A 25,717-nucleotide genomic window follows, 5' to 3' on the forward strand; every position below is an offset into this window, starting at 1 on the left:
CGTACTCAGATTGCCTTCTGCAAGACATAGGACATTCTCCTCATTGTCTGGCGTCCTCGTCGTTCACTCTCAATTCATTATACCTCTCGTGAAACAACCAGTCTCGCGTAACCTTCTGTGCACACGTGCGAAAATCGTATGATGGGAAACGTTCCTGGTACAAGTGCAGAGGGCGCCTCCTTAGCCAGGTGGGAAGGAGCAGCAGTGTGTAGCACACGCTTCTTGATTAGACCAGGGTTCGAGCCCGTCACCACCAAATACGGAGGATGCGGAAAGGTCAGGGAATGACCCCCGCATATTCCCGGAGCAATATGGCCTTAGTTGCTAATGCTCCTAAAAACCAAATAACAACAAGTGCAGAGCGGTGGGCCCATTACAGTCCGCAGCTCCATACGCGAGGTGCAGGCCGGCCAGTTCAATGTTTGAATACTCGTCCACCCTCCTGCCTCGGGAACCGGTTCGAAAATGCTGACTTCCAGCGGGATCGCTGTTCACGCGACCTCCCGTTCAACGTCCTCTACCGCATGATGAAGGCATTTCGGACCCTGCAATGCTATGTGATTCCGATTCGTCTTTGTGCCCCCTACACCTCCTGCAAGTTTGTCGCACTGGTAATGAATCGCCCTGCAGATACCATTGCTCACTAGACAAAAATTTGATTTCTCATAATGCATACCATCTCTAAAAGCAGAAAATATGTAATCTTTTAAGAATATCGGTTTGTGATTGATTATTCCAAATTGGGGGGGGGGGGGGGGAAATCTGTCAATGTCATAAGCTGTGTGGGGGTGAGGAGGGGAATTAATTATGGAATAATTCACCTGTCAGTGATGAAATAGGGTAAATTTGCACCCTTCCCCCAAATTTAAAAAAAAAAAAAAAAATTTGCTTTGCTCCCGCAAATTTCCAATAAACTAATGAGTACATTTTGTAGACAGCCATGCTTCTCTGGTAGATTTTCATCACACTCTAATGCATGTAACTTTTTTGAAAGTTTTTAAACATTTCCTGCTGTACACTGGATTGTTCATGACTACTTGCTACCTCCTGCAATAATATAAAAATCACTTTCAGGAGTGAGAAAAACATAACCACAGAAGTTATGAGGCAGTAGCAAACTAAACTTTACTCTCAAAATTTAATATTCATTTTGCAGTTTGTTATAGAAGGTCCACGTATATGTGCAATGCTACTTTTACTTGCAAGTTGTTTTAGAAGAGTGGAAAAATGTATTCACAAACAATTAACTAATCTAATTACAAACATAATTTATATGTAAAGCAGTCATAACAGAAAAAAAAAAAAAATTAATTCACTCAGCATGTTCTGAGTGATGGTATATGGAAATCAGCATTTTAAACTAAGGTCAGCAAATTAGCAAAAGAAAAAAAAAAAAAAAGAGGGAGAAGGGGAAAATGCCATTATGATCATATAATTTTTAGTTACAGAAAGCCTTGTTTTGACCAGGAAGGTGAGGGGTATCAATGAGAAGTATCCCAAAGTGGCCACACCGAACATTTTACAGTGGAATGGAACCTCCACATTAAAATGCTCATTTTAATGTGGAGGTTCATTTTAATTTAATTAAAATGAACCTCCCAAATTTCCAAAAATATTTCAGAAGACGCTTCCTTAAAAAAGGAAAAAAAAAAAAAAAAACACAATAAGAGAAGAAACTTTTTTTTTTTTTTCCCTTAATCCTTTCACAAATGAGGACAGAGCCACTCATGGTGAAGTTTCAATAGCTGTGGAAAGAATTCCTTGTGGAATACTGAAAATTTGTAAAAATGAACTTTTATATAAATGCTTTAAAATAATTTCTTCTCATTTTGTCTTTGTCCCGCACTAAAATTATTTCAAAATCAAATTATAATTTTAAAAAATCATAAATAACCTGTTATTTACTTTCTTCACTGCATTAATATTCCTATGTATTCATTCATGTATCACTTAATTTAATCAACTTCTGGATCAGAATTTCAGAGAAATTCTTCAGCTGTGCCAGTGAGTATGCATGCATTTCATTTAAAAAGGGTAAAAAATGCTTAAAAATATACATTTGCAATTTTTTAAAATTATTTAGAATTGCATCCATAATAATATTAAAATAAAGGATTGCATTATAAAGTGAACAATTTTAAACTACGGTATATCCTGGCATATAGGTTAACTTTTATTTTTTGCCTAAGTTTGTGCTTAACTACTTTCAGTAGTTCAGCACATAGATCTGCATTTTGAGGGTTGCTTTAAACAATGTGACCATTCATGTAGAATTTCTTTTTTTTTTTTTTTTTTTTTTTGTATGTATGGCCATCTTTTATCTGTGTTTCTGACTAATAGTATATAGAGAAGATTTATAATAGATGGCAGCACAAAAATGGCTTTGAAAATTGGTGGGAAGTTCACACCTGTTCTCTGGTTTGGGCATAAAAAAAAAAGTCAAAATTAAAGAATTTCTGTAAGTGCAGAAATTCTTTAATTTTGTTATGCAGAATTCAATACAACTAAGTAATATTTAGATGTAGAGGATATTATTACATCACGGTAATGGGGTTTTGTTTACTTTTTTTTAAAATTTTGATTTGAATTTTGACAATTTTAATCTAACATCGATTGGTAATAAAGTCAATAAGAACACTAATATTTTAAAGCATTATGCAAGTACAGTTTTCATTTTTGCAAAATTTGAAAATTAACAACAAAATCCACTCCATAGTGTCCATTGCTATGAAAATTTTGTGGGAGATCCACTCACAAAGCAAACTTGTTACTGAGTGGCTATTTTTCCCACAGTTCATATGGCACGCATATGCTTACAAACTGTAAATATAACAGTAGACACATAGAAGTACCCCTTTATGTAGTAGGAAAAGGTAACAAAACTAGCAGACACAGGTGGTGACAATCTCTTATTGATGCTACATGTTTTACATAGAAAACTTGGTATAAGTGAGCCACTCCTTGTCTATTCAGTTCTGTACTGCAAACTGGTTTCTTTCTAAATGTCTCAATATGGAAAAGTATTTGCTATTTAAAAAAATAATAAAAAATAAACCCTGACAATCCCTAAAGTTTACTTAGAAAACTAACAAATTCTATGAACTGTCTGAATATAGTGAACAGATTCTTGGCTTTATAAGGAAGAAACAATGTATATTGTGTACAAATCTGAAAGGAGTGAAAAATAAAATACTAGATATTGACTACTACTTGCAATTGTCTAGTTTATTAAATATTTAATATAAACATCCCTTTAAATGGCTATACATCTGCAAAATTTATAAAATTAGCAATGAAGATTTTTATACATCTTAGCATTATGATGAACACTTCTGGTTTCTGTATCATGCAGTGAAATATAATAACCCATACATAACTTCAGAATAAGTTCTAACATCTCAGTTGGTATAGGAATTCCATGTACTCTTTGATTACAAGTCATCACTATGTGGAGTTGGAATAATTTAATTGTTTTGATGAATGAAAAAAAAAGCATTTCATTTTATACCAAGTTTTACTGAGTATAGTCACTTATTTTTTTAGCAAAAAGAGTTAACTGAATTCCTTGATAAATCTGTTCTAAACAGGCCAATCTTGGAAGAGTATTCTGAAAGAGATTTAATAGATTAGTTACACAACTATAAAACAAAATCTGTAGTCTAATCAAATTTATTTTAATAAAAAATTGAATGTGCCAGAAGTTAATTTACACCTAAATTTTTAAAAAGAAAAAGTAGACTTCCCAGTTAAATTATCATTCAAAAATTACACCCTGGCCTTGGGTAATGCTAATGCTGCCTGTGCTGATACCAGTTTTAGCAAAATAAATACTAAGTGCAGGAACGTTACCGTATCTTGCTTTACTTAACATTACTACCCTTCAATTAATAAGTTTCTTTTTCTTCTTTGTTGAAAATCAACAAAGCAAAAGTCACAATTGGAAAACAGGCCTCGTGCTTCAGGTTGCATATCATACAGGTTTCTACAGGATGATAGACTAACTGGTTAAAATAAATAATATATACATAAAATACACAGAAGCTTTCAAGGCGCAGTGTCTCTTCATCAGTTAGTCGGTGAATGATTTACTCCAGTATATACTTTTGGTTACAACAGCAAAAGTCAGCTGAGCATGATCATGTGTCAAGAGTCTGGTGTTGGTAGAACAGAATTACATACACATGGTGATTGCCTGTGCTCAATGCACTGCAATACAGTACATTTCATAATAGGGTGCAAGTGCACTCCCCTCGTGCGATTCATAGTACTATTTATTGGTAGCTATATGTAAGCCTCAAGCCATGAGCACTTGTGAATAGTAATCATGTGAATAGTCTAAGATTTCAATATCCCATCGGGGATCAAGATTGTGCTGCTCAACCCAATAATGCTCAGCGACTGCAGAACATTCAAAATTAATTGTTCGCAGAGCCGCCTCATGTTCAGAAATCCAGTCTTTCAATCTTCTTCCAGATTCACCTACATAACCCCCTCCTCCCCACAATCCATACATGTAATACAGTATACAGAACCACTATACAAAAGGAGGAACAGGTGTTTTTACTAATACTGTAGTGCAGGAAAGTTACTGATCCCTGAAAGTTCTTGATCCCTGACAGGATATTGAAACTTTCAATTATTCACATGATTACTGCCAGCGCCAACGCTCGTGGCACTGCACATAGCACTATGAATCGCATGAGGAGAGTGCACTTGCAATTATGGAATGTATTGCAGTGCGATGAGCGCTGGCAATCACCAACTAGCTGATGAAGAGGCACTGCGTCTCGAAAGTTTGTATTTTAATCCATTTATTTTATTTTATAATTTCTCTGTTTTAGTATTTTTTATTTATATATATATATATATATATATATATATATATATATATATAATTTATTTCAATAAATTTATTTTAACCAGTTTGTTGGTTGTCGCTAGAAACTCTTATGAAAGTTCACAATTGCTAGGACGATCTGTAAAATACCAGTAGCGGGTAGGATTTCTTACTCACGTGGCTAACAGCTTTATCAAATGCGTGCTACATGGTTAAAATAGCATCGCAGTACTCGGCATGTAGGGAGGTCAACCTTCAACAGCGGAGTATATAAGATGACTGTCCTATGTCTGGTCAAACAAGAACAACTTCCTCTCTATAACTTTATGCTCAAACTAGACTGTCACAGTTTAATTAAAGACTTAATCTGATATAAGTACTTTGTAACCTGCTCTCTTCGCATACCTTGCCATGGGGAATATTCGTATGGTTCTCTGTAGCCTATACAGAAGATAGATGACATGCAACCGATCTCATAACTGATTTTCTACATATTACATAAAACAGTTGCAATTCTAAATATGTCACTGTTTTTCTGAAATTAAAGAGTAATGTAATAACTAGGTAATATAAACTAAATACCTGAAACAGTGGAATTATGGCTTTGACTGGCTCGTTGGAATCTTGAAGTAAAATAGCCAAATAATACAGTACCCTACACTGTGAGACAAAATTCAGTAAATCATTAGGTTTAAAATTGTATCTCAGACAAACTATATCAACTTTATACATAAAGTTAAAACTAGCAGTTAACCAATCCATCTATAATAAGGCATTGTCTAGGAATGTTTATTCCTCATTCCCCATTACAGTTGTACTGAAATATTTAATATATTTCAGTACAATGTATCATTTAATATGTATTGAAATATATTACATATTTCAGTATAATTTTAGTTAAAACAATCAGATATGCATAATCAAATTACCAAAATTAGCCTGCAGTTACTAAAAGAATGAAAGTGAAAGATTCTTTTTTTTTTTTTAAATATTCTTTTGGCATATCAAGAAATGGAAATCGATAAAGTAATGAGCTAAAGGCTAAGTATTAACAAATAAGAAATGTGTAATCAAATTTAACTTTGTATAAATGAAGTCTCCGTCTCCATTATTTACCAGTTCTATCTTTGGCCACTGAAGAAGTGGTATAGGAAGTAGCACAAAAAGTGAGAATAATCTGTAGTTCTTTAAGAAATTATATGCAGTTTACACTCTACACAGTTGAAGTGCCTGTTATTTCACCAATTTTCATTAAGCTGTTTAACTGAAAATGCTTCAATTATTCATGATGTCACTGTTTATTGTCATCAATCCTGTTGGACTAGCTCCTGGAATGATGTAGACAAAATAGTGCTGAAACTGATCACAGCAGTGCCTTCAAGTTTCTATTGAATAACAGATTCATCGAATTATTTGATTAAAAGTCAGTTACTTTAGGTTGATTCATGGTTAAATATGGACATTTCTAACAAGAGCTTAAGCAGGAAACTGTCACTGTAGGGAAAACACTATCTCCAGGCAGTCACAACAGAAAAATATAATGCAGTGTACAGTTATTTTCTGAATCTATTTTAGTACCTGCACTGAAATAGTATGCTGCTTCTTTATTAAACTGTTTATCATACACTCCCAAACACCTATTGGGAAATTTTTGACATGCCTGCTGTGGAATTTCAAAGTGTGCGTGCACGTGCATGCATACTGTGGTGGAAGTTAATTCATAATGTTGCATTAAGAAAATAGAGGAAATTTTCTATTATTTAGGAAAAAAAAATCTACAATACACATAATTACTGTTATGTTGTTATTTGGTTTTTAGGAGCATTAGCAACTAAGGCCATATTGCTCCAGGATATGCGGTGGTCATTCCCTGACCTTTCCGCATCCTCCTTATTTGGTGCTCACGGGCTCGAACCCTTGTCTAATCAAGAAGCATGTGCTGCACCTGGCTACGGAGGCGACACAGATAGAGAGAATGAGAATTATTGTCTGCAGGATTCAAGGGTGATAAAATAAAAGTTCTGTTAGGAAACTGAATGATACCATTACAGCTTACGCTAATGTTGGTCATGAGCCATACTTCAGTTTAATACAGGTACAGATTAAAATTATAGGACTCAATTCATTTAAAAGATTTGAACATCAAATGAAGAAAAACAAAATAATTCCTCACCTAGAATTTTTTACAATAGGTGGCATTGTGGTTCACATGCATAAAGTTTTTATTTTCTTTCTGTCGAAGAAATTAGCTTTGGTGACAGTTGAAATGACTGTCGAAGCTTTATCAAATGGTAAAATAGACACATACCATTCGATAAAGTACAAGGTGGATGTAATTTTTCCATTTGATAAAGTTAAATACGGATATGATGTCATTGAAGATGATGCAATGTGTGGAGACTTTGAATGTTAACAAATGACAAATTTGTTTCCCATTAGCATTATTGGAGATGATCATATAAGAACCAAAGAGATGGCCTCTCAAGTTGGAATATCACATGATAGCTGCCAAGATATTTCTAATATTTTAAACATAAAAAAGAACAGAGACTTCACTATTGCCAAGTTTCTGACAGTAGAATAGGTGGAAATAGAAGCTGAACTTTCAAAAGGATTGGTTAAAGGTGTGATCACAATCCAGGATTTCTAGAAATAATGACACCTAACACTGCCTCGATAGCATTAGCAAATATTCTTGCACCCTTTCTATTTAAGTGTATCCCATCCCTGTAGAAACGGTCTCCTGTTAACAAGCATAAATCACGCTGAAGAAAATTCTACCCCATGAGCCTTGCACAATCTCTCCAGGGCCAAATTTACTGACAAGGTTTTCATCATATACTCCCTCCCATCATGGCTGGGCAAAATTACAGACTTTCAAATTCAACCCTAACTGGTGACTTTTTTTCAACATTGACCTGTACTTGTTAAGTAAGTCCCAGATCACCTACGCTTAATGTCATTAGTGCCAACGTGTACGAAAATATCATCCTTTGTGCCCTTAAAAGATATCCCCACATCGTCATCAACTTTTGCTCTGGCAGACATACCCCAGTCCTATTCTACCAACCTTTTTTGCACAATACAGGGTGTCTCAAAAATACTGGTACAAATGTTTAGGGGAGGTAGGTAACATCTAAAGGAATGTGAATTGCACAGGAACCCATAACCGGAAACATCACGGGAAAGTAGTAGCAGAGGCACAAGAAGCAGAAATGACACAAGACAGTAATTAGTGGCAAACATTTAACATAATATTAACAATGGAGTTAAGAGATGGATGCATTTCATGATGTTACAACAGATGCTCGAGGTTTCCACCATGAGATGCGATGCATGCGTGACACCGACGCAGCATGGATTGGCAGACATGGTCGAACACACCTGGAGTTTCTTTGACAGTAGCAGCAGCGCAGAAGAGTCTCACCACGAGATCCATTTCCATCTCTACAGGCGATTTGTACACGATAGATTTGAGGGCCCCCCACAGAAAGAAATGAAGGCTCGATAAATCAGGTAAGCGTGGGGGCCAGGCAACGGATGCACCACAGCAAATCCATTGACGCCCAAAACGCCTGTTCAAATAGTCACGAACACACCTTCCATAATGGGCAGGCTCCCCGTCATGTTGAACCCAATGTTGCGTCTCACATTTGCTGGAACATCGTCAAGTAACCCTGTGGAACTTGTTCAAGAAAGATCCAATATTTAGCGGAGTTCATGTGGGATGGTAACAGGTATGGGCCGACTAAGCAGTCACCGACCATACCTGCCCACACATTTATTGCGAAGCGATGTTGTGCTGCATGGGGGCGCACACCGTGTGGGTTGTTGTTAACCCCCACATGCGCATTGTGTTAATTGAATAAGCCTTCCCGAGTGAAATAAGCCTCATCCATGAAAAAACATAGGTTGGAAAATTTAAGTCTTGAACACTTTCTTGGAAAAACCACTACGCAAAAGCCACACGTGCAGGAAGAGCAGTAACTGAACCCTTTGGAGATGAAAGGGGTATAAGGAATTGTCGTGCCAGACACGCCGTACACTGCAACGAGACACTCCTAAGGCAGAGGCAACGGCACGTCTGCTGGTAGTAGGATTATTCTGGACAGCATTCAACACACTTTCTTCCATGGTGAGAGTTTGCGTCGAATGTGGTCTGCCCGCACTACTCCTATTACCTCTAAATGACCCATAATCACACAAATTTTGATGCACACGTGCAAACAAATGGTGGTCCGGTACATGTCTGTCTGGGAAGCATTCTCCATAAATTCGCTGAGCGGCTGGTCTATTGCCCTCTGCTAATCCATACACTAGATGCATGTCTCCAGCTCACAGTTCGTATATCGATGCATGCTCTTCGTGTGCCGACTACTGATTGAATGAGTAAACCAGAAATTTTCCCTCTGATGAACAACGCAGTCTACCAACTTACAGTGACGTTTCCAGTTATGGGTTTCTATGCAATTCACATTCCTTCAGATGTTACCTACCTCCCCTAAGGGCACCTCCGTAGCCAGGTGGGCATGAACAGCAGTGCCTAACACACGCTTCTTGATTAGACCGGGGTTCGAGCCCGTGACCACCAAATACGGAGGATGCAGAAAGGTCAGGGAATGACCACCGACCGTATATCCCCGGAGCAATATGGCCTTTGCTGCTAATGCTCCTGAAAACCAAACAACAACAACCTCCCCTAAATGTTTGTACCAATATTTTTGAGACACCCTATATACAATATTTTTACCATTTCCCTGCAATAGTCACCGACAATAACTAGCTCCTGTGGGACCAGTGTATTCTGCCCTGAAGGTTGTCGCTGTGTTGACTGATCATGTGCAAGCTCTGACAGTGATGTGGGCAGCCGAGATCCCCAATTTAAGTCTTTTGAGGGCATCTACTCTGTTGTTCAAGATTTCATAAAGACCTGTAACAACACTGAGTTGGTGCCTAACTTCTTCACACTGCTGACATCCCCCTTTGCAACATGATGTCCCATTCCAGAAAGTCTGCAATGAATTTGTAAGTTTCACATTTCTTTAGGCTGTGAAGCATTGGAGAATAGCCCCCCTCCTCAGTTTTCATTGTTAACAGCATGGTCACACACGTTGAAAACATGCAAGGCCCTGTTGTAGAGATCTGTTCCTTAGAGTATTTTCTTGATGAGAGAACAAAAGCAAATTTTTTTTTAAATTTAGAGTTTAAAGTTATAAATTGCGCTATATCAAATCAATGTAAGAGACTGCCTGTATATAGGATGTGTGTATGTGAGAAATATATTTATGATTATATAAGGTGTTTTCTTTACCATAGTAATTCCTTCATTAATGACAACATCGTGAATTTTCTTTTGGTGAATGAATTGAGATGCTTGACGACCAGTTGCGAAAGTTGTGGTTAACTGTAATCCTAATGATGTCATTACTAATAATGATTCTGTAAATAAAAAAAAGTCATTTATCTTCAAGATGGCAATAGAGTAATATCAGTTAATGAACATAACACATTATAAAAGACTTTTTTAATCTACATTACAACAAAGTTGTTCAATTAAAAATACTAAATTAAATACTTGAATTTTTACAGGTTCTAAATTTTAGGTAATACAAGATGTGACAATTATGGTCCAGGACTAAGTCAATTTAAAGAAAGCTAATATTAGAATTTAAAATAAAAAGCTTAATATTTTTCAAAGTGATCACCTTGAGTAAATGCATACTTGTGAGATCACACATAGAGCTGTAGTAAATGATTTTTAACTGAATGCCCCAATTCCTTTGTCACATTTATTTTCATGTTCTCTACACCATCAGATTATTGTCCTTTCAACATCAATTTGATTTTTGGGAACACTTAGTCTGAACACAGTCTTGATACATGGCTTCATGAGGTCCATGCCACATACTTTCACCCTATGAATAGTGCAAAAAAGTGTAAATTAACATATGTCAGATCACACAACTTTTTCCACAATCCGGTCTTGGAGTTGGCAACTCCACTCCAGTCAAATCTCTTAATTTTTTAAAGAAAGTAGTGGCTTTCATGTAGGTACGACTACCAAATCCCATGACACAGTATGGTTCGAAATTGATCTTTCTTTGCCTGAATTGAATTTTTCAGTCAAATTCTAGACACTAGGCCTTCTACTATAATGCATAGTTCTCTTTAAATTCCTGTGGTCTGGTTCTTGGAGCACTGACTCTCTGCAACCTTTCTTTCCTTTTGGAGCTGCATTCTCTTTTCATCTTCCAAGCATTGTATATTTTCAGGTGGTTGCTTTTGCTACACCAGTCATTTCATTTGTTTTCTCAGTTGTGGCTCCTGATAAAGCTCCAACAATAACACCTTTCTGAGAATCAGCAATATCACCTGTCCTTTGGAAGTTTAATTATCTGTTAACACCAACTGCAAAACGTTTCTAATTTTTTCACCAGTGAGTATAGCTTATTAAATTACTCAGTAACGATATTTTCTTTTTTTTGTAATCTTCCCTTATTTCATTATTGCAACGAAAAACAGCAAAGAGTTCTTTACTTATGTAATCTCTAGAAGAAAGGGGATGAATCAGATTGGTCCACTTAATATCGACGGTCCAACTGTTGATGATCCTGCTCAGGTAGCTAACAAACTAAATGAATATTTTGCATCGACATTCACACATGAGTTATTCAGGGAGGGGAATGCCAGGGGGTATTCAACACTGGCAGTAAGCTAGATAATCTGGTAATAACAGAGAGTAAAGTGGAGGAGAAATTGTTGAAGATAAACACAAGAAAGGCACCTGGGGTGGATGGAATCAATCCAGTTATATTAAAGGAGGTGGCAAAGGAAGTAAGCAAACCCTTAGCCATAATTATGAGAGCTTCCCTGGACTCAGGGGATGTACCCATGGACTGGAGATGTGCAAATGTGACCCCAATCCACAAAGGAGGATCAAAGGCTGACACAAGTAATTACAGACCTGTTAGTTTAACTTCTGTTCCAGGAAAATTAATGGAGGCACTGGTTAAAGAAGCATTGCATAATCATCTAGACAAGAATTCAGTTATAGCTCAGACACAGCATGGGTTTGTTAAGGGGAAAGTGTTGTCTGACTAATTTGATTGGATACTATCATGTAGTCACAAAGGAACTGGATGCAAAGAATAACTTTGATATCATATACTTCGATCTTAGAAAAGCCTTTGATACTGTCGCACATGTAAGACTGCTGCACAAATTGGAGCAGTGTGGCATTGGAGGCAAATTGCTGCTATGGATAAAGGGATGGTTGAGTAGGAGAAGACAGAGTGGTAATCAATGGACACTGCTCTTCGTGGAGTCCCTCAGGGTTCAGTGTTGGGTCCATTGTTGTTTTCTGTATTTATTAATGATATTGATGATGGTATATCAGGTTTAATGTCCAAGTTTGCAGATGATACGAAGGTTGGCAGGATTGTTAATGACACTAATGACAGTACACTGCTGCAACAGGATCTAGAAAAGTTGAGCAGATGGGCTGAGAGGTGACAAATGAAGTTTTAACATTGACAAATGTAAAGTACTACATATGGGAAGCAGTAATCCCAGAGTAACGTATCAACTCTGTGGCACTACACTGACAGTAGTAGAGAATGAAAAGGACCTGGGGGTGGTTGTGCATGCGGATATAAAGTTCTCTGAGCAGTGCAGACGGTCTGCAAGGGTAGCTCATGGTGTCTTGTCAATGATATACAGGAATTTTTCTAGCAGGGATAAGGAGGTGATTATCCCCTTGTATAAGGCAATGGTCAGACCACACCTTGAGTACTGTATACAGGTCTGAAGGCCTCATTTTAAGAAGGATGTACATCTGTTGGAACGAGTACAGAGAAGGGCAACAAGATTAGTGAATAGAACACAGGGTTGCTCTTACGAAGAAAGGCTTAAGTTTTGCAAATTTCAGTGTCTGGAGACTTGGCACCTGCGAGGTGATCTGATTGAGGTGTATAAAGCCCTGAATGGTTTGAATGGCTCAATGCTAATGAGATTCTTCCTCTTGCTCAGAATAATTGCCTGAGAGGGCATAAATTCAAATTGAGGAAAGGCAGTTGTAGGATAGATGTGCAGAAGTTTGCCTTTAGCTAGCGGGTGGTTGATTGCTGGAACAAACTTCCATCTGTCGTTGTAGAAGTTGATAGCTTAAATAGATTCAAGGCAAAACTTGACAAACATTTGGATCGAGTGGATGGGTGAAATAAAGGGCTTTTTTTTTTTTTTTTTGGCTGATGCTATATAAGCTTGCTTTCTTGCATCATGTGCCTTTGCTAATGGCCTCTATTATCTTTGACTTAGACAATCAAAAAAAACCTACATGCATCACTAATTTGACACTAGCCAGGCTTCTCCATGATGTAAGCCAGAGAATGCAATGATCAAATGTGTAGCCAATGTAAAGAATGCACATTTCAATTGGACATGAGAAATGCACATTAATTTTATTTGTTTTTCACCACATGCATATAATTATGAAGACTAAGCTTAACTCATCCACCACTTTTACTTTTTGTGTGATAACTAACAGATTTCTGGAATTTTGAATGGCAGAATCAAAGAAAACTTTTAATGAAATTAAAAGATTCAGCTTTGTGGACCAAATAGATGAAAAGATATTACTGAAGGCCATTTGGGATCTTCGAGAGTAGGTTAAGGATAGTGTTGGTAATGGCAAATGATGCAAGAAGGTAAACTCATACAGCCATCAGACAAAAAAATTAAAAAAAAAAAGCCACCTTCCCATATAACTTGTCCATCCCCTCTAAGAATCTGTCTTGTTCTTCCTTAAAATTATTTAAACTACCTACTGCCATAAAACCAGATGAAAGTTTGTTTCAACGATAAACTTCCCACTGCGTATCTATCCAGCAACCATCCTTCCTCGATTTAAATTTATCCCCTTCTCGTAAATTATCTCAGCAAGAAGGATACCATTACCATTTAGTATACTCAATCAATTCAAAGCATTAAACACTTGAATCAAATCTCAGAGGTGTCTTGTTTCCAGAAGCAGTAACTTCTTTCTTGATAAGTGTATCCTTTTGTTCCTTATTACCTTTCTCTGCATGCATTCCAACAGATCCACATCCTTGCTAAAATGAGGCTTCCAGACATTATACAGTAATGTACCTGTGGCCTAACGATTGCCTTCTACAAAGGTCCAACACCTCCTTTATGCCCACTGGCAAAATTCCTGTTTATCACTGAAAAAAAACCCCATAAACTGACCTTATAGACATTCTGCATGGCTCAGAGGATATCATGTCTGATTACACAATTACCCCCCTCCCCAAGATCTTTATCATTCTCCATTACCCTCAGTGTTCAAACAGCTGGTATGTTTTTCTTGAATTACTGCTACTCATATGCAATACTTTGCATTTATCAACATTAAATCTCAATTTCAGTTCTCAGCCCATCTGTTTAATTTTTCTAGATCATGTTGCAGTAGCATACTCTGATCACCATCATTATATGGAAATAAAGGGATGACCCAGCACACTAGCTGTCTATTTATCCACATCAGAAACTTGCTCTTAATGCCACACTACTCCAATTTTTATAGCATCAAAAACTTTTCTGAAATCTAAGTACACTGTGTCAAAATTATTTTTTGCATCCGGTTCCTTTGTTACTGCACTGGTCAGATAAGATCACTGCTTATCAAATCCATGCCGTCATTGCAGTATAACTGCATTCCTCTCATTTTTTGTCATGGCCAGTGACTCCACATGGTTAAAGAAGAATAAATTATTTTCCCTGGAAAAGACATCCAGCTAACGTGTAATTACTCATGTTACCCTTTGATCCTCCTGAGGATACCTTACACATCACCAGTCCATAGGGACTTCTTGAATGTAAGGTTGCTCTCATAATATGACTAAAGGTTTGCTTTATCTCTTTTGCTGTCTCCCTTAATATAACTGTATGGATCTCATCTACTGTAGGTGCCTTGCTTACATTTAGCTTCACTAACTTCTCTTCCGCTTTCTTCTCACTTATTAAAAAAATATATTTTAGTTCCCTATTAGAATTTGATACATTTCTGGCTTTCCCATCCCTGAAAAAATTTTGCATGTGTGAATGTAGGTGCAAATTATCTATTTAGTTTGTCAGCAACCTGAGCAGGATCATCAGTAAAACCATTCCTATCTAGTAAACCAATGTGATTCCTCTCCTTTTTCCTAGTGTTTATGTAAGTAAAAAGTCTTCTGAAAAAGATTTCTCTTTTGACAGTATTTATTCCTTTAAATTGATCCCACAGTAATACAGTATGGTTTCTGCATGCTGGTAGTTCTTTTATTTGAAGATTCTTAATATCTGACAGTTCTTTTCTGGATAACCAGGTCAGGAATAGCATTAGCATTAGTAGAGGCATATGATGCAAGAAAGCAAGCTTATTCAGCATCAGCCAAAAAAAAAAAAAAAACACACCACTTCCATTTCACCCCTCCGTTCGCTTGAAATACCTATCCAGTTGAGCCTTATTTTCTTCTTTTCCTTGCAGCAACTCTCCGACATCAGCATGATGCTAATGTCGGAGGCAATCATCTAGAAATGCCTGGTTACTGAGTAACCAACGGAAGTTCTAGCCGATCTCTCCAAAGAGCCCTCCATAATAATGCATTGTGATTTGCTGGCCCACTTCATCTGTTTGTCTGCCCATCTGTAAAGATGGGCATTATAACTCATCACAGTCATCTGTTCTATAACATACACCTACTTTAACCTTTTGTTTTTTGCAATGCATATGTGCTCCATACTGATTATATATTTGTCTACCTTCTGAATCTATGCTTAGCAATGAAAAACACAGCCACTCTTCTCCTCCCCATCTAACATGTACTGTATATCCCTTCCTGTACACAGTTTGCCATATTCAACTTGTGCAATCAGTATATCAGAATGACACCATGTTTCTAATATCCCTATAAAATCCACATTTTTTTTTCATTAACCAGTACCTCAAATTTGTAAAATTTTATTTATATTTCTAGCATTAGTGTGCAAACAAAAGTCCTGTCTTTATGTTGGTTGTTACTCTGACATATTCATGCTTGCAGCACGCTTTCTCCACAATTTTCTAGTTGCACAGGGTTATTTTTAGCACCTTTGCACAATTCTTAATTTGCCACCATACTTTCCCATAATTTTACAGCCATACATCCTGTTCCAGCCAGTATTTGCTGAATAGTATTATAAAAAAACTTGAGTAGGTCCTATACGTCCTTACTTATTTCCAAATGGTATATATCCTCCTAACAAGACTTCTCAAAGCACTGCAAGAACCTAATCTACCTCAGCTTTTGACTGTTATTAATGTAACCCCTCCCCCAAGCTAATAATCTTCTAAAACAACCAAACATCAAATATTCTTGCATCCCTTCTATTTATGTATCCCATTCTTAGAAAAGCAGTTGCTTCTATTAACAAGTATGGGCCATTCTGAGAAAAAAATTACCCCATGAAGCTTAGTCTCTTCAGAATAGAGTTAATTGATAAGGCTCAGGACAAACTTCTTCCTATCATGTCATGGTAAAATTCCAGACTTTCAGATTAAGTCCAACTCGTGACTTTTTCTCTCTCAACCTGCTAAGACTTAAGATTTTCTATGCTTAACATTTTTTAGTACCTGCATGTATAACAATATCACATTTTTTCTTCTTAATTGTAGATAAAGATACTGGAAGAGTTACAGAACATCAGTTGATAGGATAAACATGACTAAAGTACCTCATTGTCTTTTTATTTGTTTATCTCCAGCTATAAGCATGTACAAGTAGTTCTCGACTTTGAGTTAATTCATTCCTTGCGCACGCTCGTAAAGCGGGAATTTATTTCCCATAGACAGTGTTAAAAATTGGGGTTACATTATCAACAATGAAATTAGTTAGCTAATAGTTTGTTTAATCAATGATTGATTTATCCAAAGAAATGAAAATGTAGCCTGTAAAATCAAGAAAATTATAATAGAGAAATTATTTGACTTACAAATGTTAAAGAATGTTTATTCTTCATCATCATTGACTAAATGCACTCGTTGATCACTCATTATTGGCTTGGCACTCGTTGGTTTGTTGCACAAGGAGTCTTCTTCTTGAGAAATGCTTCAAGAGGCATCTTTTTTTCAAGATAATCTTCTATTTTCTTTATAAATTTCAATAACATGCATACGCATTTTTTAACGAAACACACAAATTGCAATTAACACGATTTGTGCAGAGTAACAAGTTTACGAAGGTTTTAAAAAAAAGGAATGAAGAGAAGATTCTGAAAATTTATTTATGGTTTTTTATACGATTGAAGATTTCAGTAAAGGGTAAACACATTTCACCATAATAACATAAAAACCCACAAAATTCCAGCTATCGGTATTTTCGCAAATGCAATAACATGGAGTTTACCACCCGTTAATAATTGCTTGCAATAACAGAAAAGCCCAATAAACTGGAAAGTGCAAATTGTTTTATGGCAGTGACTTCCAGAAATGTGCTTTAGAAAAATATCACAAAGCTGTTCAAAATTGGTTCTTATAACATGCACTGTGCCGTCACTTTATTAGGTACACCCCTGCTGTGCACACATGGTTTGTCCCACAACATTGCAAGTCACATGACCACAGTTGTGGATATAAATGCAACAGAACAACCTTTCTAGTAAGTTAAGCATACAAACCGTAGCAAGAATGGGGGAAAGGAGTGATCTAACAGACTTCGAACGTGGCATGGTAGTAGGTGCAAGACGTGCTGAAAAAAGCATCTCTGAAATGGCACACACCACAGTGTCAAAGGTGTATCGAGAATAGTTCAGCGAACAGAAAACATCCTCTCAACGGCACTCCTGTGGAAGAAAATTGCTTGTTGATGAGAGAGGTCAGAGGAGGATGGCTAGAATTGTGCAAGTAAACAGATGGGCCACAATGTAGCATATCACATCAGAATACTTGGTGCGCAGAACAAAATATCGCAATGGACCACTAGTCGCACTTTTTTGCGAATGGCTACAACAATTGATGGCCACATCACGTACCTTTTGTTATCAATGAAGAACAAATAGTATGCCTCCTGTGGGCACAGCAACACCAGCACTGGACTATAGAGGATTGGAAAACAGTTGCTTGGTCTGACGAGTCAAAGTTCCTTGTGCATAGTGTTGATGGAAGGCTCAGAATTTGGCAAAAACAAAGTGAATCCATGGACCCATCATGTCTGACGACTACTGTGCAAGATTGTGGGAGGCAGTGCTATGGTGTGGGAAATGTTTTCTTGGCACACGTTGAGTCCACTGATACCCATAGATTCATGTCTGAATGCCACATCGTTGCTGATCAAGTGCATCTGTTCATGTTAACAGTTTATCTTCAGTCGATGGTTACTTCCAGCAGGATAATGCGTCGGTGCACAAAGCCCGAATTACTATGGCATGGTTCCAGGAACATGACAATGATTTTTCTTTGCTGCGGTGGCCTGCTCAGTCCTATTGAACATCTTTGGGATGAGCTGGAAAGGGCTGTTTGCTGCAGGCCTACACCTCTGTATCTCAAGGAACTGACACAATCATGTCTGCATGGTACTCCATTCCTGCACAACGTTTTCAGCATCTTATTCAATCCATGCCTAGACGAATTCAGTCTGTTTTGAAGGCTAAAGGAGGCTCAACATGCTACTAGGTGGGTGTACCTAATAAAGTGGAAGCATAGTGTATGATAATGATGAAAGTGTAGTGTGTTTAATGATTTGAATTGGTAACTAATACAATTTACACTATAAAAGGGACCTTTTAGGGAGTTATATAGCAAATTTGAACTTCCGAGGTCGTGAAATGAATAACAATGTGTTATTGGGTTCACATTATGATATTCTCTTGATACAATGGTAATGGATTAATATCGTAAAGCGGGGTATGCTGTATTGTATAGCTATGCAAGTGGGTTGAAATGCGGTATTTATGAATGTTTAACATTCACTTTTTGCAATTAATGTTCATATTTTCGATTTTGTTGATACTTGAAAAAAAAACTCAAAGTGAGATGTTGCTGTTATTTGATTTTTAGGAGCATTAGCAACTAAGGCCACATTGCTCCGGGATATGCAGTGGTCATTCCCTGACCTTTCCGCATCCTCCGTATTTGGTGGCAACTGGCTCGAACCCCGGTCTAATCAAGAAGCATGTGCTACGCACTGCTGCTCCTTCCCACCTGGCTACGGAGGCGCCTACTATAAAGTGAGAACTGCCTGTATTTGATACATGTGGAGCAAGTAGTTTCTTCTCCTAATTCTTAAATTTCCATTGCATACAATGTTCTAAATCTCACTTCTTCAAAATGGATATAATTTTCTTAACAATGAATATCTGATTCTTAATTTATATCATATATGCAGTGTTTTAGTGTATGCATTATATGACCAAAAGTATTTTAATACACACAAGTAGTTGAAAAAAAAAAAAATAAATAATAATTCAAAAACCTATTATATAGTACGGGCCACCTCTGATCCATATGACAGCTTCAACCAACCTGTGTACTTACTACCAACTTGTGTAAGTCTAATTCATCTCTGCTCCTCCTACTGTCTTCTTCAAACCTGCTAGCACCAGCTTGGAAGAAGGTAGTTTTGGTTAAAATGGTTATAGTGACCTAATATTTTTGGTTAATAGTGACCTAATTTGGTGCTCCAATTTGTTGCACAGATTTAAAATGAAGTTAAAACCTGCATTCTGAGCTAACTGGTCCAACTTTTTCATATTGCTGTCCACAGCAGTCATCGGCGCCTCCATAGCCACGTGGGAAGGAGCAGCAATGTGTAGCACACTCTTCTTGATTAGACCGGGGTTCGAGCCCGTCACCACCAAATATGGAAGATGCAGAAAGGTCAGGGAATGACCACCGCATATCCCGGAGCAATATGGCCTTAGTTGCTAATGCTCCTAAAAACCAAATAACAAACAAACAAGCTGTCCACAGCTAACCAGTCTTGTATGATATATGAAGGGTCATGCTAATACTGAGAAGACCTGTTTTCGTAGTACTGTCTCAGTTCATCATGGACTGTATGATTTTGGGCATCACCATCAACAGACCGACACCAAACCAGCTGAAACATTCCCACCCCATCAGACTGCTCTGTTAAACTTCATGATGTTGAGATGATACAGTCTGGCAGGAAGCATTCCCCAGGCAACTTCCACACCCAAATACATCCATCAAAACAAAAAACTCTTGAGTAGTGAGATTTATCAGCAGCACCTTCTGATACTATTATAGATTCCATGAATGTCAGCAATAATGACGCCACATCAAATGCAATTTTGCATTGGTGACCATGATATTGGGCTTATTTACAGCTGCCCTATTACTGAACCCAAGGCTATGCATCTTCCTACAGACAGCTGACAATGATGGATGATATGGATGGATACTGATGGATTGTTCCTGCAGCCTTTTGTGTCTGCTCACTAATATTTTCCACATATGACATGAATTACCATCTTTATGGTTTATCAAACACATTCTGTGAGTTTGTCAGGCTGGCCAGACCCTTCTCCCCCCCCCCACTCATTCAAGTATCACCATGGTCTTCCATCTTTGAACAGTATCTGCCACAGTAAATTTTGGAAAACTATGCCAAGTTTTAAGTTACGTACACATAAAAGTTACTAACTGATGTGGCATCCAACCATCAGCCCATGTTGCAAGGCTGTTTCAATCCATAACTCATACTGACTGGCTTCTAACATACTGCTGCTACACCTGTGTAAGAAAATTTTGAAACAGTATGAAATATTTGCAGAAGTGTCAGAATGCTTTTGATCATACAGTATATTTAGGCTTTAGCATGTTCCAACAGTTTTTTTTTTTTTTTTTTTTAAGGGAGGAGAAATGAGTCTAACATAAATGTAATTCAAGTTGCATACAAAAAAACGAATGTATTATATATGGATAACAGGAACTATACCTTGCTTTACTTTAAGATGTAATTTCATTATAAGTATGAGGCATAAAAGGGTGAAAATAATCCCAAGAAGATTTACATCCTGCAAAAAATAAAATAATTTAACTTTTTATTTTTTTTAGACACAATAATCAAAAGAAAAATGTACGTACCACTTAAAACAAAGATCAAGAAACATGAAATGTTATCTACAAACAATTTACATGACAATATATTTAATGAATTATCATAATACTCTTATTAGATAAATAACCAATATTCCATTAATATTATATAACTTAATTAATCCCAACACTGGGCATAAAAACAAATTAAGATACATCCCCTAAAGAGTTTTGGGGAGGAAAGGAAGGAAAGCAATTGAAGGAAAATTGTAGACAAACTTTGTAATGGGATTTTATAGAAGCTGCTTGTTGCTGCATGCAATATAGCTTAATATTCTTAGAGAATTCACAAGGGGACATCTCAGACTGAATGGAAAAAACAGTGTAATGTTGTGTACCATGAAATTTTTAGGAAAAAAAACTCAGGGCAAACACAACTCAATAGATACATGAAAAGTACAATCAGCATTGATTTTTCTTGGAAGTTCCTCTCCAAACTATGGAGAAAATTTCATCATTCACAATAAGCTCTGAAATTTTAAATAAAAAAGGATATGAAACATTTCTAAATTCAAATGAAGGTTATTCTTTACTGAATTGATCCTTATAAGCAGATAAGATCAATACTAATAATAAAAATGAACTAGGCCACCAACTAAAATTCAAATACAGATAGATAGAAAGACTTCCAGACGGTGTTCAGACAACATCATTTGTAAATTAAAGATCCAGACTTTGAGTATAGATCAAAACTTGAACAGTGCACAAATGGCAAGGCAGAGACTAATTTAAATAGAAGGCACGGAAGTGCCTATCTGACTGCATTTACTTCTCAAATTCATGAACTCTTTAAAACCCAATTTATCCTCTATGAAAGATATATCATTTGTAATCAAAACAACTTAACATTTTATCACATTATAAAAAGATCCTAGAAGTTCCCCACCAGTGCAGTGGTCTGGGGATGTTTCTCAGCCAGTAGTGTGGAAAGAGTGCAGCAAAAGGTCATAATATAAAAAGATGGTCTTTCTTCTCAAATGATATGATCAGCAAGAGATTTATTAAACTATTTTGCAAAATGCATTTTTTTCAATATGAAATGCCCCCATGTCAACAAGAAAAGAGTGTTAAAGACATTTTGTCATAAAAAAAAAAAGTTAACATTATTTTGGCCTGATAATTTACTTAAATTTGAAACCAACAAAAATCTGTAAATGCAGTTAAAAGAAAAGGCTAATGAAAAATGACTTCATATGAAATGAGAGTTGAAGGCAGTAATTACAGTGGCACCTCCGTAGCCAGGTGGGAAGGAGCAGCAGTGCATAGCACACACTTCTTGATTAGACTGGGGTTCGAGCCTGTCACCACCAAATACGGAGGTTGCGGAAAGGTCAGGGAATGACCACCGCATATTCACGGAGCAATATGGCCTTAGTTGCTAATGCTCCTAAAAACCAAATAACAAACAAACAGTAATTACCGCATGATACCATGAAATATTGGTTATTTAGGTAAAATTGGGAAAAGGCTGTCACATTCCAGGGGCAAAGGATTAATGATGGCAATGGTCCTTGAGGCTGTTGCATACATTCTCTCATATGCCAAGCTGTGCTTGCTACCTGGAGTCTAAAATGCTGATGGAACTGATATTCAGGCAACACTTAAGTGAAGTGGATCTAATTTCGGCAAAGTCCAGTCAGTCTGTGACAACTAAAGCCTCTGCTTGCACCTTCACAAAAATTTGGTGAAACTCACAGTTGCTCTTGACATTTCAAAGGCTTTTGATTGTTGGCATAAAGGTCTTCTAAACAAGCTTCCATCTTGTAGTTTGCAAACTGTCTTTTGTAATTGGGTATCCAATTTTCTTTCTGACCACTCACTACAGGTGATGGTAAATGGCTCTCTGTCTTCTAACTTCTTCCCTAATACTGTGTTCCCCAAGGTTCAGTTCTTTCTCCCAGTCTTTTTGTCTTGTAAATTAATGACCTTCTCCCATTGACCAGAAATCCTATTCATAATTTTACTGATGATAGCACATTGCATTCCACCTTCCCCTGCACAAACAGCTTCAACTTCTCTAATATCCACTACAAATTCCTTAAAAGCCAATCTCCAGATAATTCTCCAGTGGGGCAAAGACAACTTAGTTTATTTCAATCCTTCTAAAACTCAGTCCTATCTTATATTTCGCAGAAAGGATTCTTCTGCCCCTATGCTTATCTTCGATGTCACTCCAATTTCTGGGCAAGATCATATCTCTATTGGGAATAACCCTGACTTCTAATCTGTCTTGGCATAAGCACATTACAAATATTGCTTCCTCTGCATCTAAAAAACTGAGTTTTCTCTTTTGCTCTCAGCATTACTTTTCTTCCACACAGCTGTTTACTCTGTACAAATCACAAATCTGCCGTACCATAGAATATTGTTCCCACAACTGGGGTGGTCCCCAAAACTTCTCAAGCTTCTAGATTCCATTCAAAAGAGTACAGGGCGCCTCCCTAGCCAGGTGGGCAGGAGCAGCAGTGCGTAGCACACGCTTCTTGATTAGACCGGGGTTCGAGCCCGTGACCACCAAATACGGAGGAGGCGGAAAGATCAGGGAATGACCACCGCATATCCCCGGAGCAATATGGCCTTAGTTGCTAATGCTCCTAAAAACCAAATAACATAACATAACAAAAGAGTGCAGTCAGGCTAATTAATGACTCATCTCTCCACTCGGTCTCATAGATGTTCTGTTTCTTCTGCATGCCTTTTCTATAGATATTGCCACGAGCAAATGTTCTTCTGAATTAGCTTCTATAATTCCCTCTCTCTCTCTTCCAAAGCAGTCCGAACGCATGACGCAACCAGTCAACACTCTTTTACTATCCAAATTCAAACTCACAGAACCAACAACTTTTTTTTTTCTTCCCTTTTATTCATTCAGCTTCCATTCTCTGGAACAACATTCCTTGATACGTATTTTTCTGAAAATTACAATCTACAGAAGTTCAAGTCTAACGTCAACAAATCTCCTTTCATCTTCTCAACCTTCAACCCATGCACAGTACTAAGTACTATAGGTTCTAATATCTCTCGTTTGGGGTTTTCATAAAAAAAAAAATTTTAAAAAACTGAAGGAGCTGAAATCATTCAGGAAAATATCACTCCTCTTAAATGAGAAAAATATTTCATTGATTTAAAAAATTTCATATCGTAAACAAAAGTAACCTGTATCTGATTATATTGAGCAAAACTAATGAAATGATGATTAACAATTTAAAATCAAATCAATCCCCCAATCTTGGCATGTAGGGGGCTTCACGATTCAACAAAGCTGTGCTCTTTGTGTACTCAGTCCATACAGTTAAACTTCACTGTCTCCTGGGATTCTAGGGCGCCTCCGTAGCCAGGTGGGAAGGAGCAGTAGTGCGCATTACATGCTTCCTGATTAGACCGGGGTTCGAGCCCATCACCACCAGATGCGGAAAGGTCAGGGAATGACCACCGCATATCCCGGAGCAATATGGCCTTAGTTGCTAATGCTCCAAAAAAACAAACAGCCTGGGATTCTTTGTACCATATGACTAACAATAATACAATGCAAAAAAATTTTAAAAATGTTGTGAGCTCTGTTTAGATATTATAAAGCCAATATACATTTTCTTGAACATTGGATAAAATATTAATTTCAGTTTGGGCATATGATGCAAGAAAGCAAGCTTATAGAGCATCAGCCAAAAATAAATAAATAAAAAATAATAATGAAAAAAAAACCTTCCCATTTCACCCATCCAGTCACTCCAAATGTTTGTATAGTTCAGCCTTAAATTTATTTAAGCTATCAACTTCCACAACAACAGATGGAAGTCTTCCAGCAATCAACTACCCACTGGCTAAAGGCAAACTTCAGCACAACTATTCTATAACTGTCTTTCCTCAATTTGAATCTCTGCCCTCCCTCAGGTTATTAATCTGAGCAAGCGGAAGTATACCATCAGCACTCAGCCTGTGCAAACCATTCAAAGCCTTATACACCTCAATCGGATCACCCCACAGGTGCTTAGTCTCTAGATGCTGCAACTTACAGAATTTAAGCCTCTCCTGGTAAGAGAAGTTTGTTCCTCTCACCAATCTTGTTGCCCTTCTCTGTACTTGTTCTAGCAACTCTACATCCTTCCTAAAATGAGACCTCCAGATCTAAATGCAGTACTCAAGGTGTAGCCTCACCATTTCCTGCATAAACAAAGGTATAATCACCTCCTTGTCTATGCTAGCAAAATCTCCAATATATATTTTACAAAACTCCATGACCTGTTCTGGCAGCGTGTCTGCACTGCTCAGAGAACTTCATATCTGACTGACCAATAACCCCCAGGTCTTTCATTCTCAACCTCCTTGAGTGCAGTACCACACAGTTGTATGTTTCTCTTGGGTTACTTCTACCCATATGCAGTACTTTACATTTGTCAATATTAAAACTTCATTTGCCACTTCTCAGTCCATCTACTTAACTTTTCTAGATTCTGTCTTTACTATGATTAACAACCCTGCCAACCTTTGTATCATCTGAAAATTTGTACATTAAGCCAGATATACCTTCACTGATAAATACACAAAACAAAAATGGGCCCAGCACCCAACCCTGGGGAACTCCACTAATAACATTAGTCCATGTAGAGCAGTGTCCATTTATTACCACTCTGCCATCTCCCACTCAACCATCCCTTTAGCTCACATCTGGTGAGTATGGACTTGGCACACCCAGGGTCCCGAGCTGGATATCATCATTCTTCTCTTTCTTGGTGATTCCCTTCTAC

General features: G+C 37.2%; 1 protein-coding gene across 2 annotated transcripts in view; it reads right to left on the bottom strand.

Moving 5' to 3' along the window:
* Positions 1–3,495: 3,495 nt before the first annotated feature.
* Positions 3,496–25,717, bottom strand: part of PIG-H (Phosphatidylinositol glycan anchor biosynthesis class H) — a 33,595-nt gene continuing 11,373 nt past the window's right edge. For both annotated transcript variants that reach the window (XM_090379781.1, XM_090379780.1), the window contains exons 3-6: positions 20,812–20,890; positions 10,149–10,276; positions 5,420–5,497; positions 3,496–3,607 (exon numbers count right to left, since the gene is read on the bottom strand). In XM_090379781.1, the coding sequence (XP_090235907.1) occupies positions 3,515–3,607; positions 5,420–5,497; positions 10,149–10,276; positions 20,812–20,890 (378 nt within the window). In that variant the 3' untranslated portion in view covers positions 3,496–3,514. The remainder of the gene's footprint in view (positions 3,608–5,419; positions 5,498–10,148; positions 10,277–20,811; positions 20,891–25,717) is intronic.

The sequence above is a fragment of the Mastigoproctus giganteus genome, chromosome 8 (assembly GCF_048544385.1).
Source record: "Mastigoproctus giganteus isolate SK-2022 chromosome 8, ASM4854438v1, whole genome shotgun sequence".
Lineage (NCBI taxonomy): Eukaryota > Metazoa > Arthropoda > Arachnida > Uropygi > Thelyphonidae > Mastigoproctus > Mastigoproctus giganteus.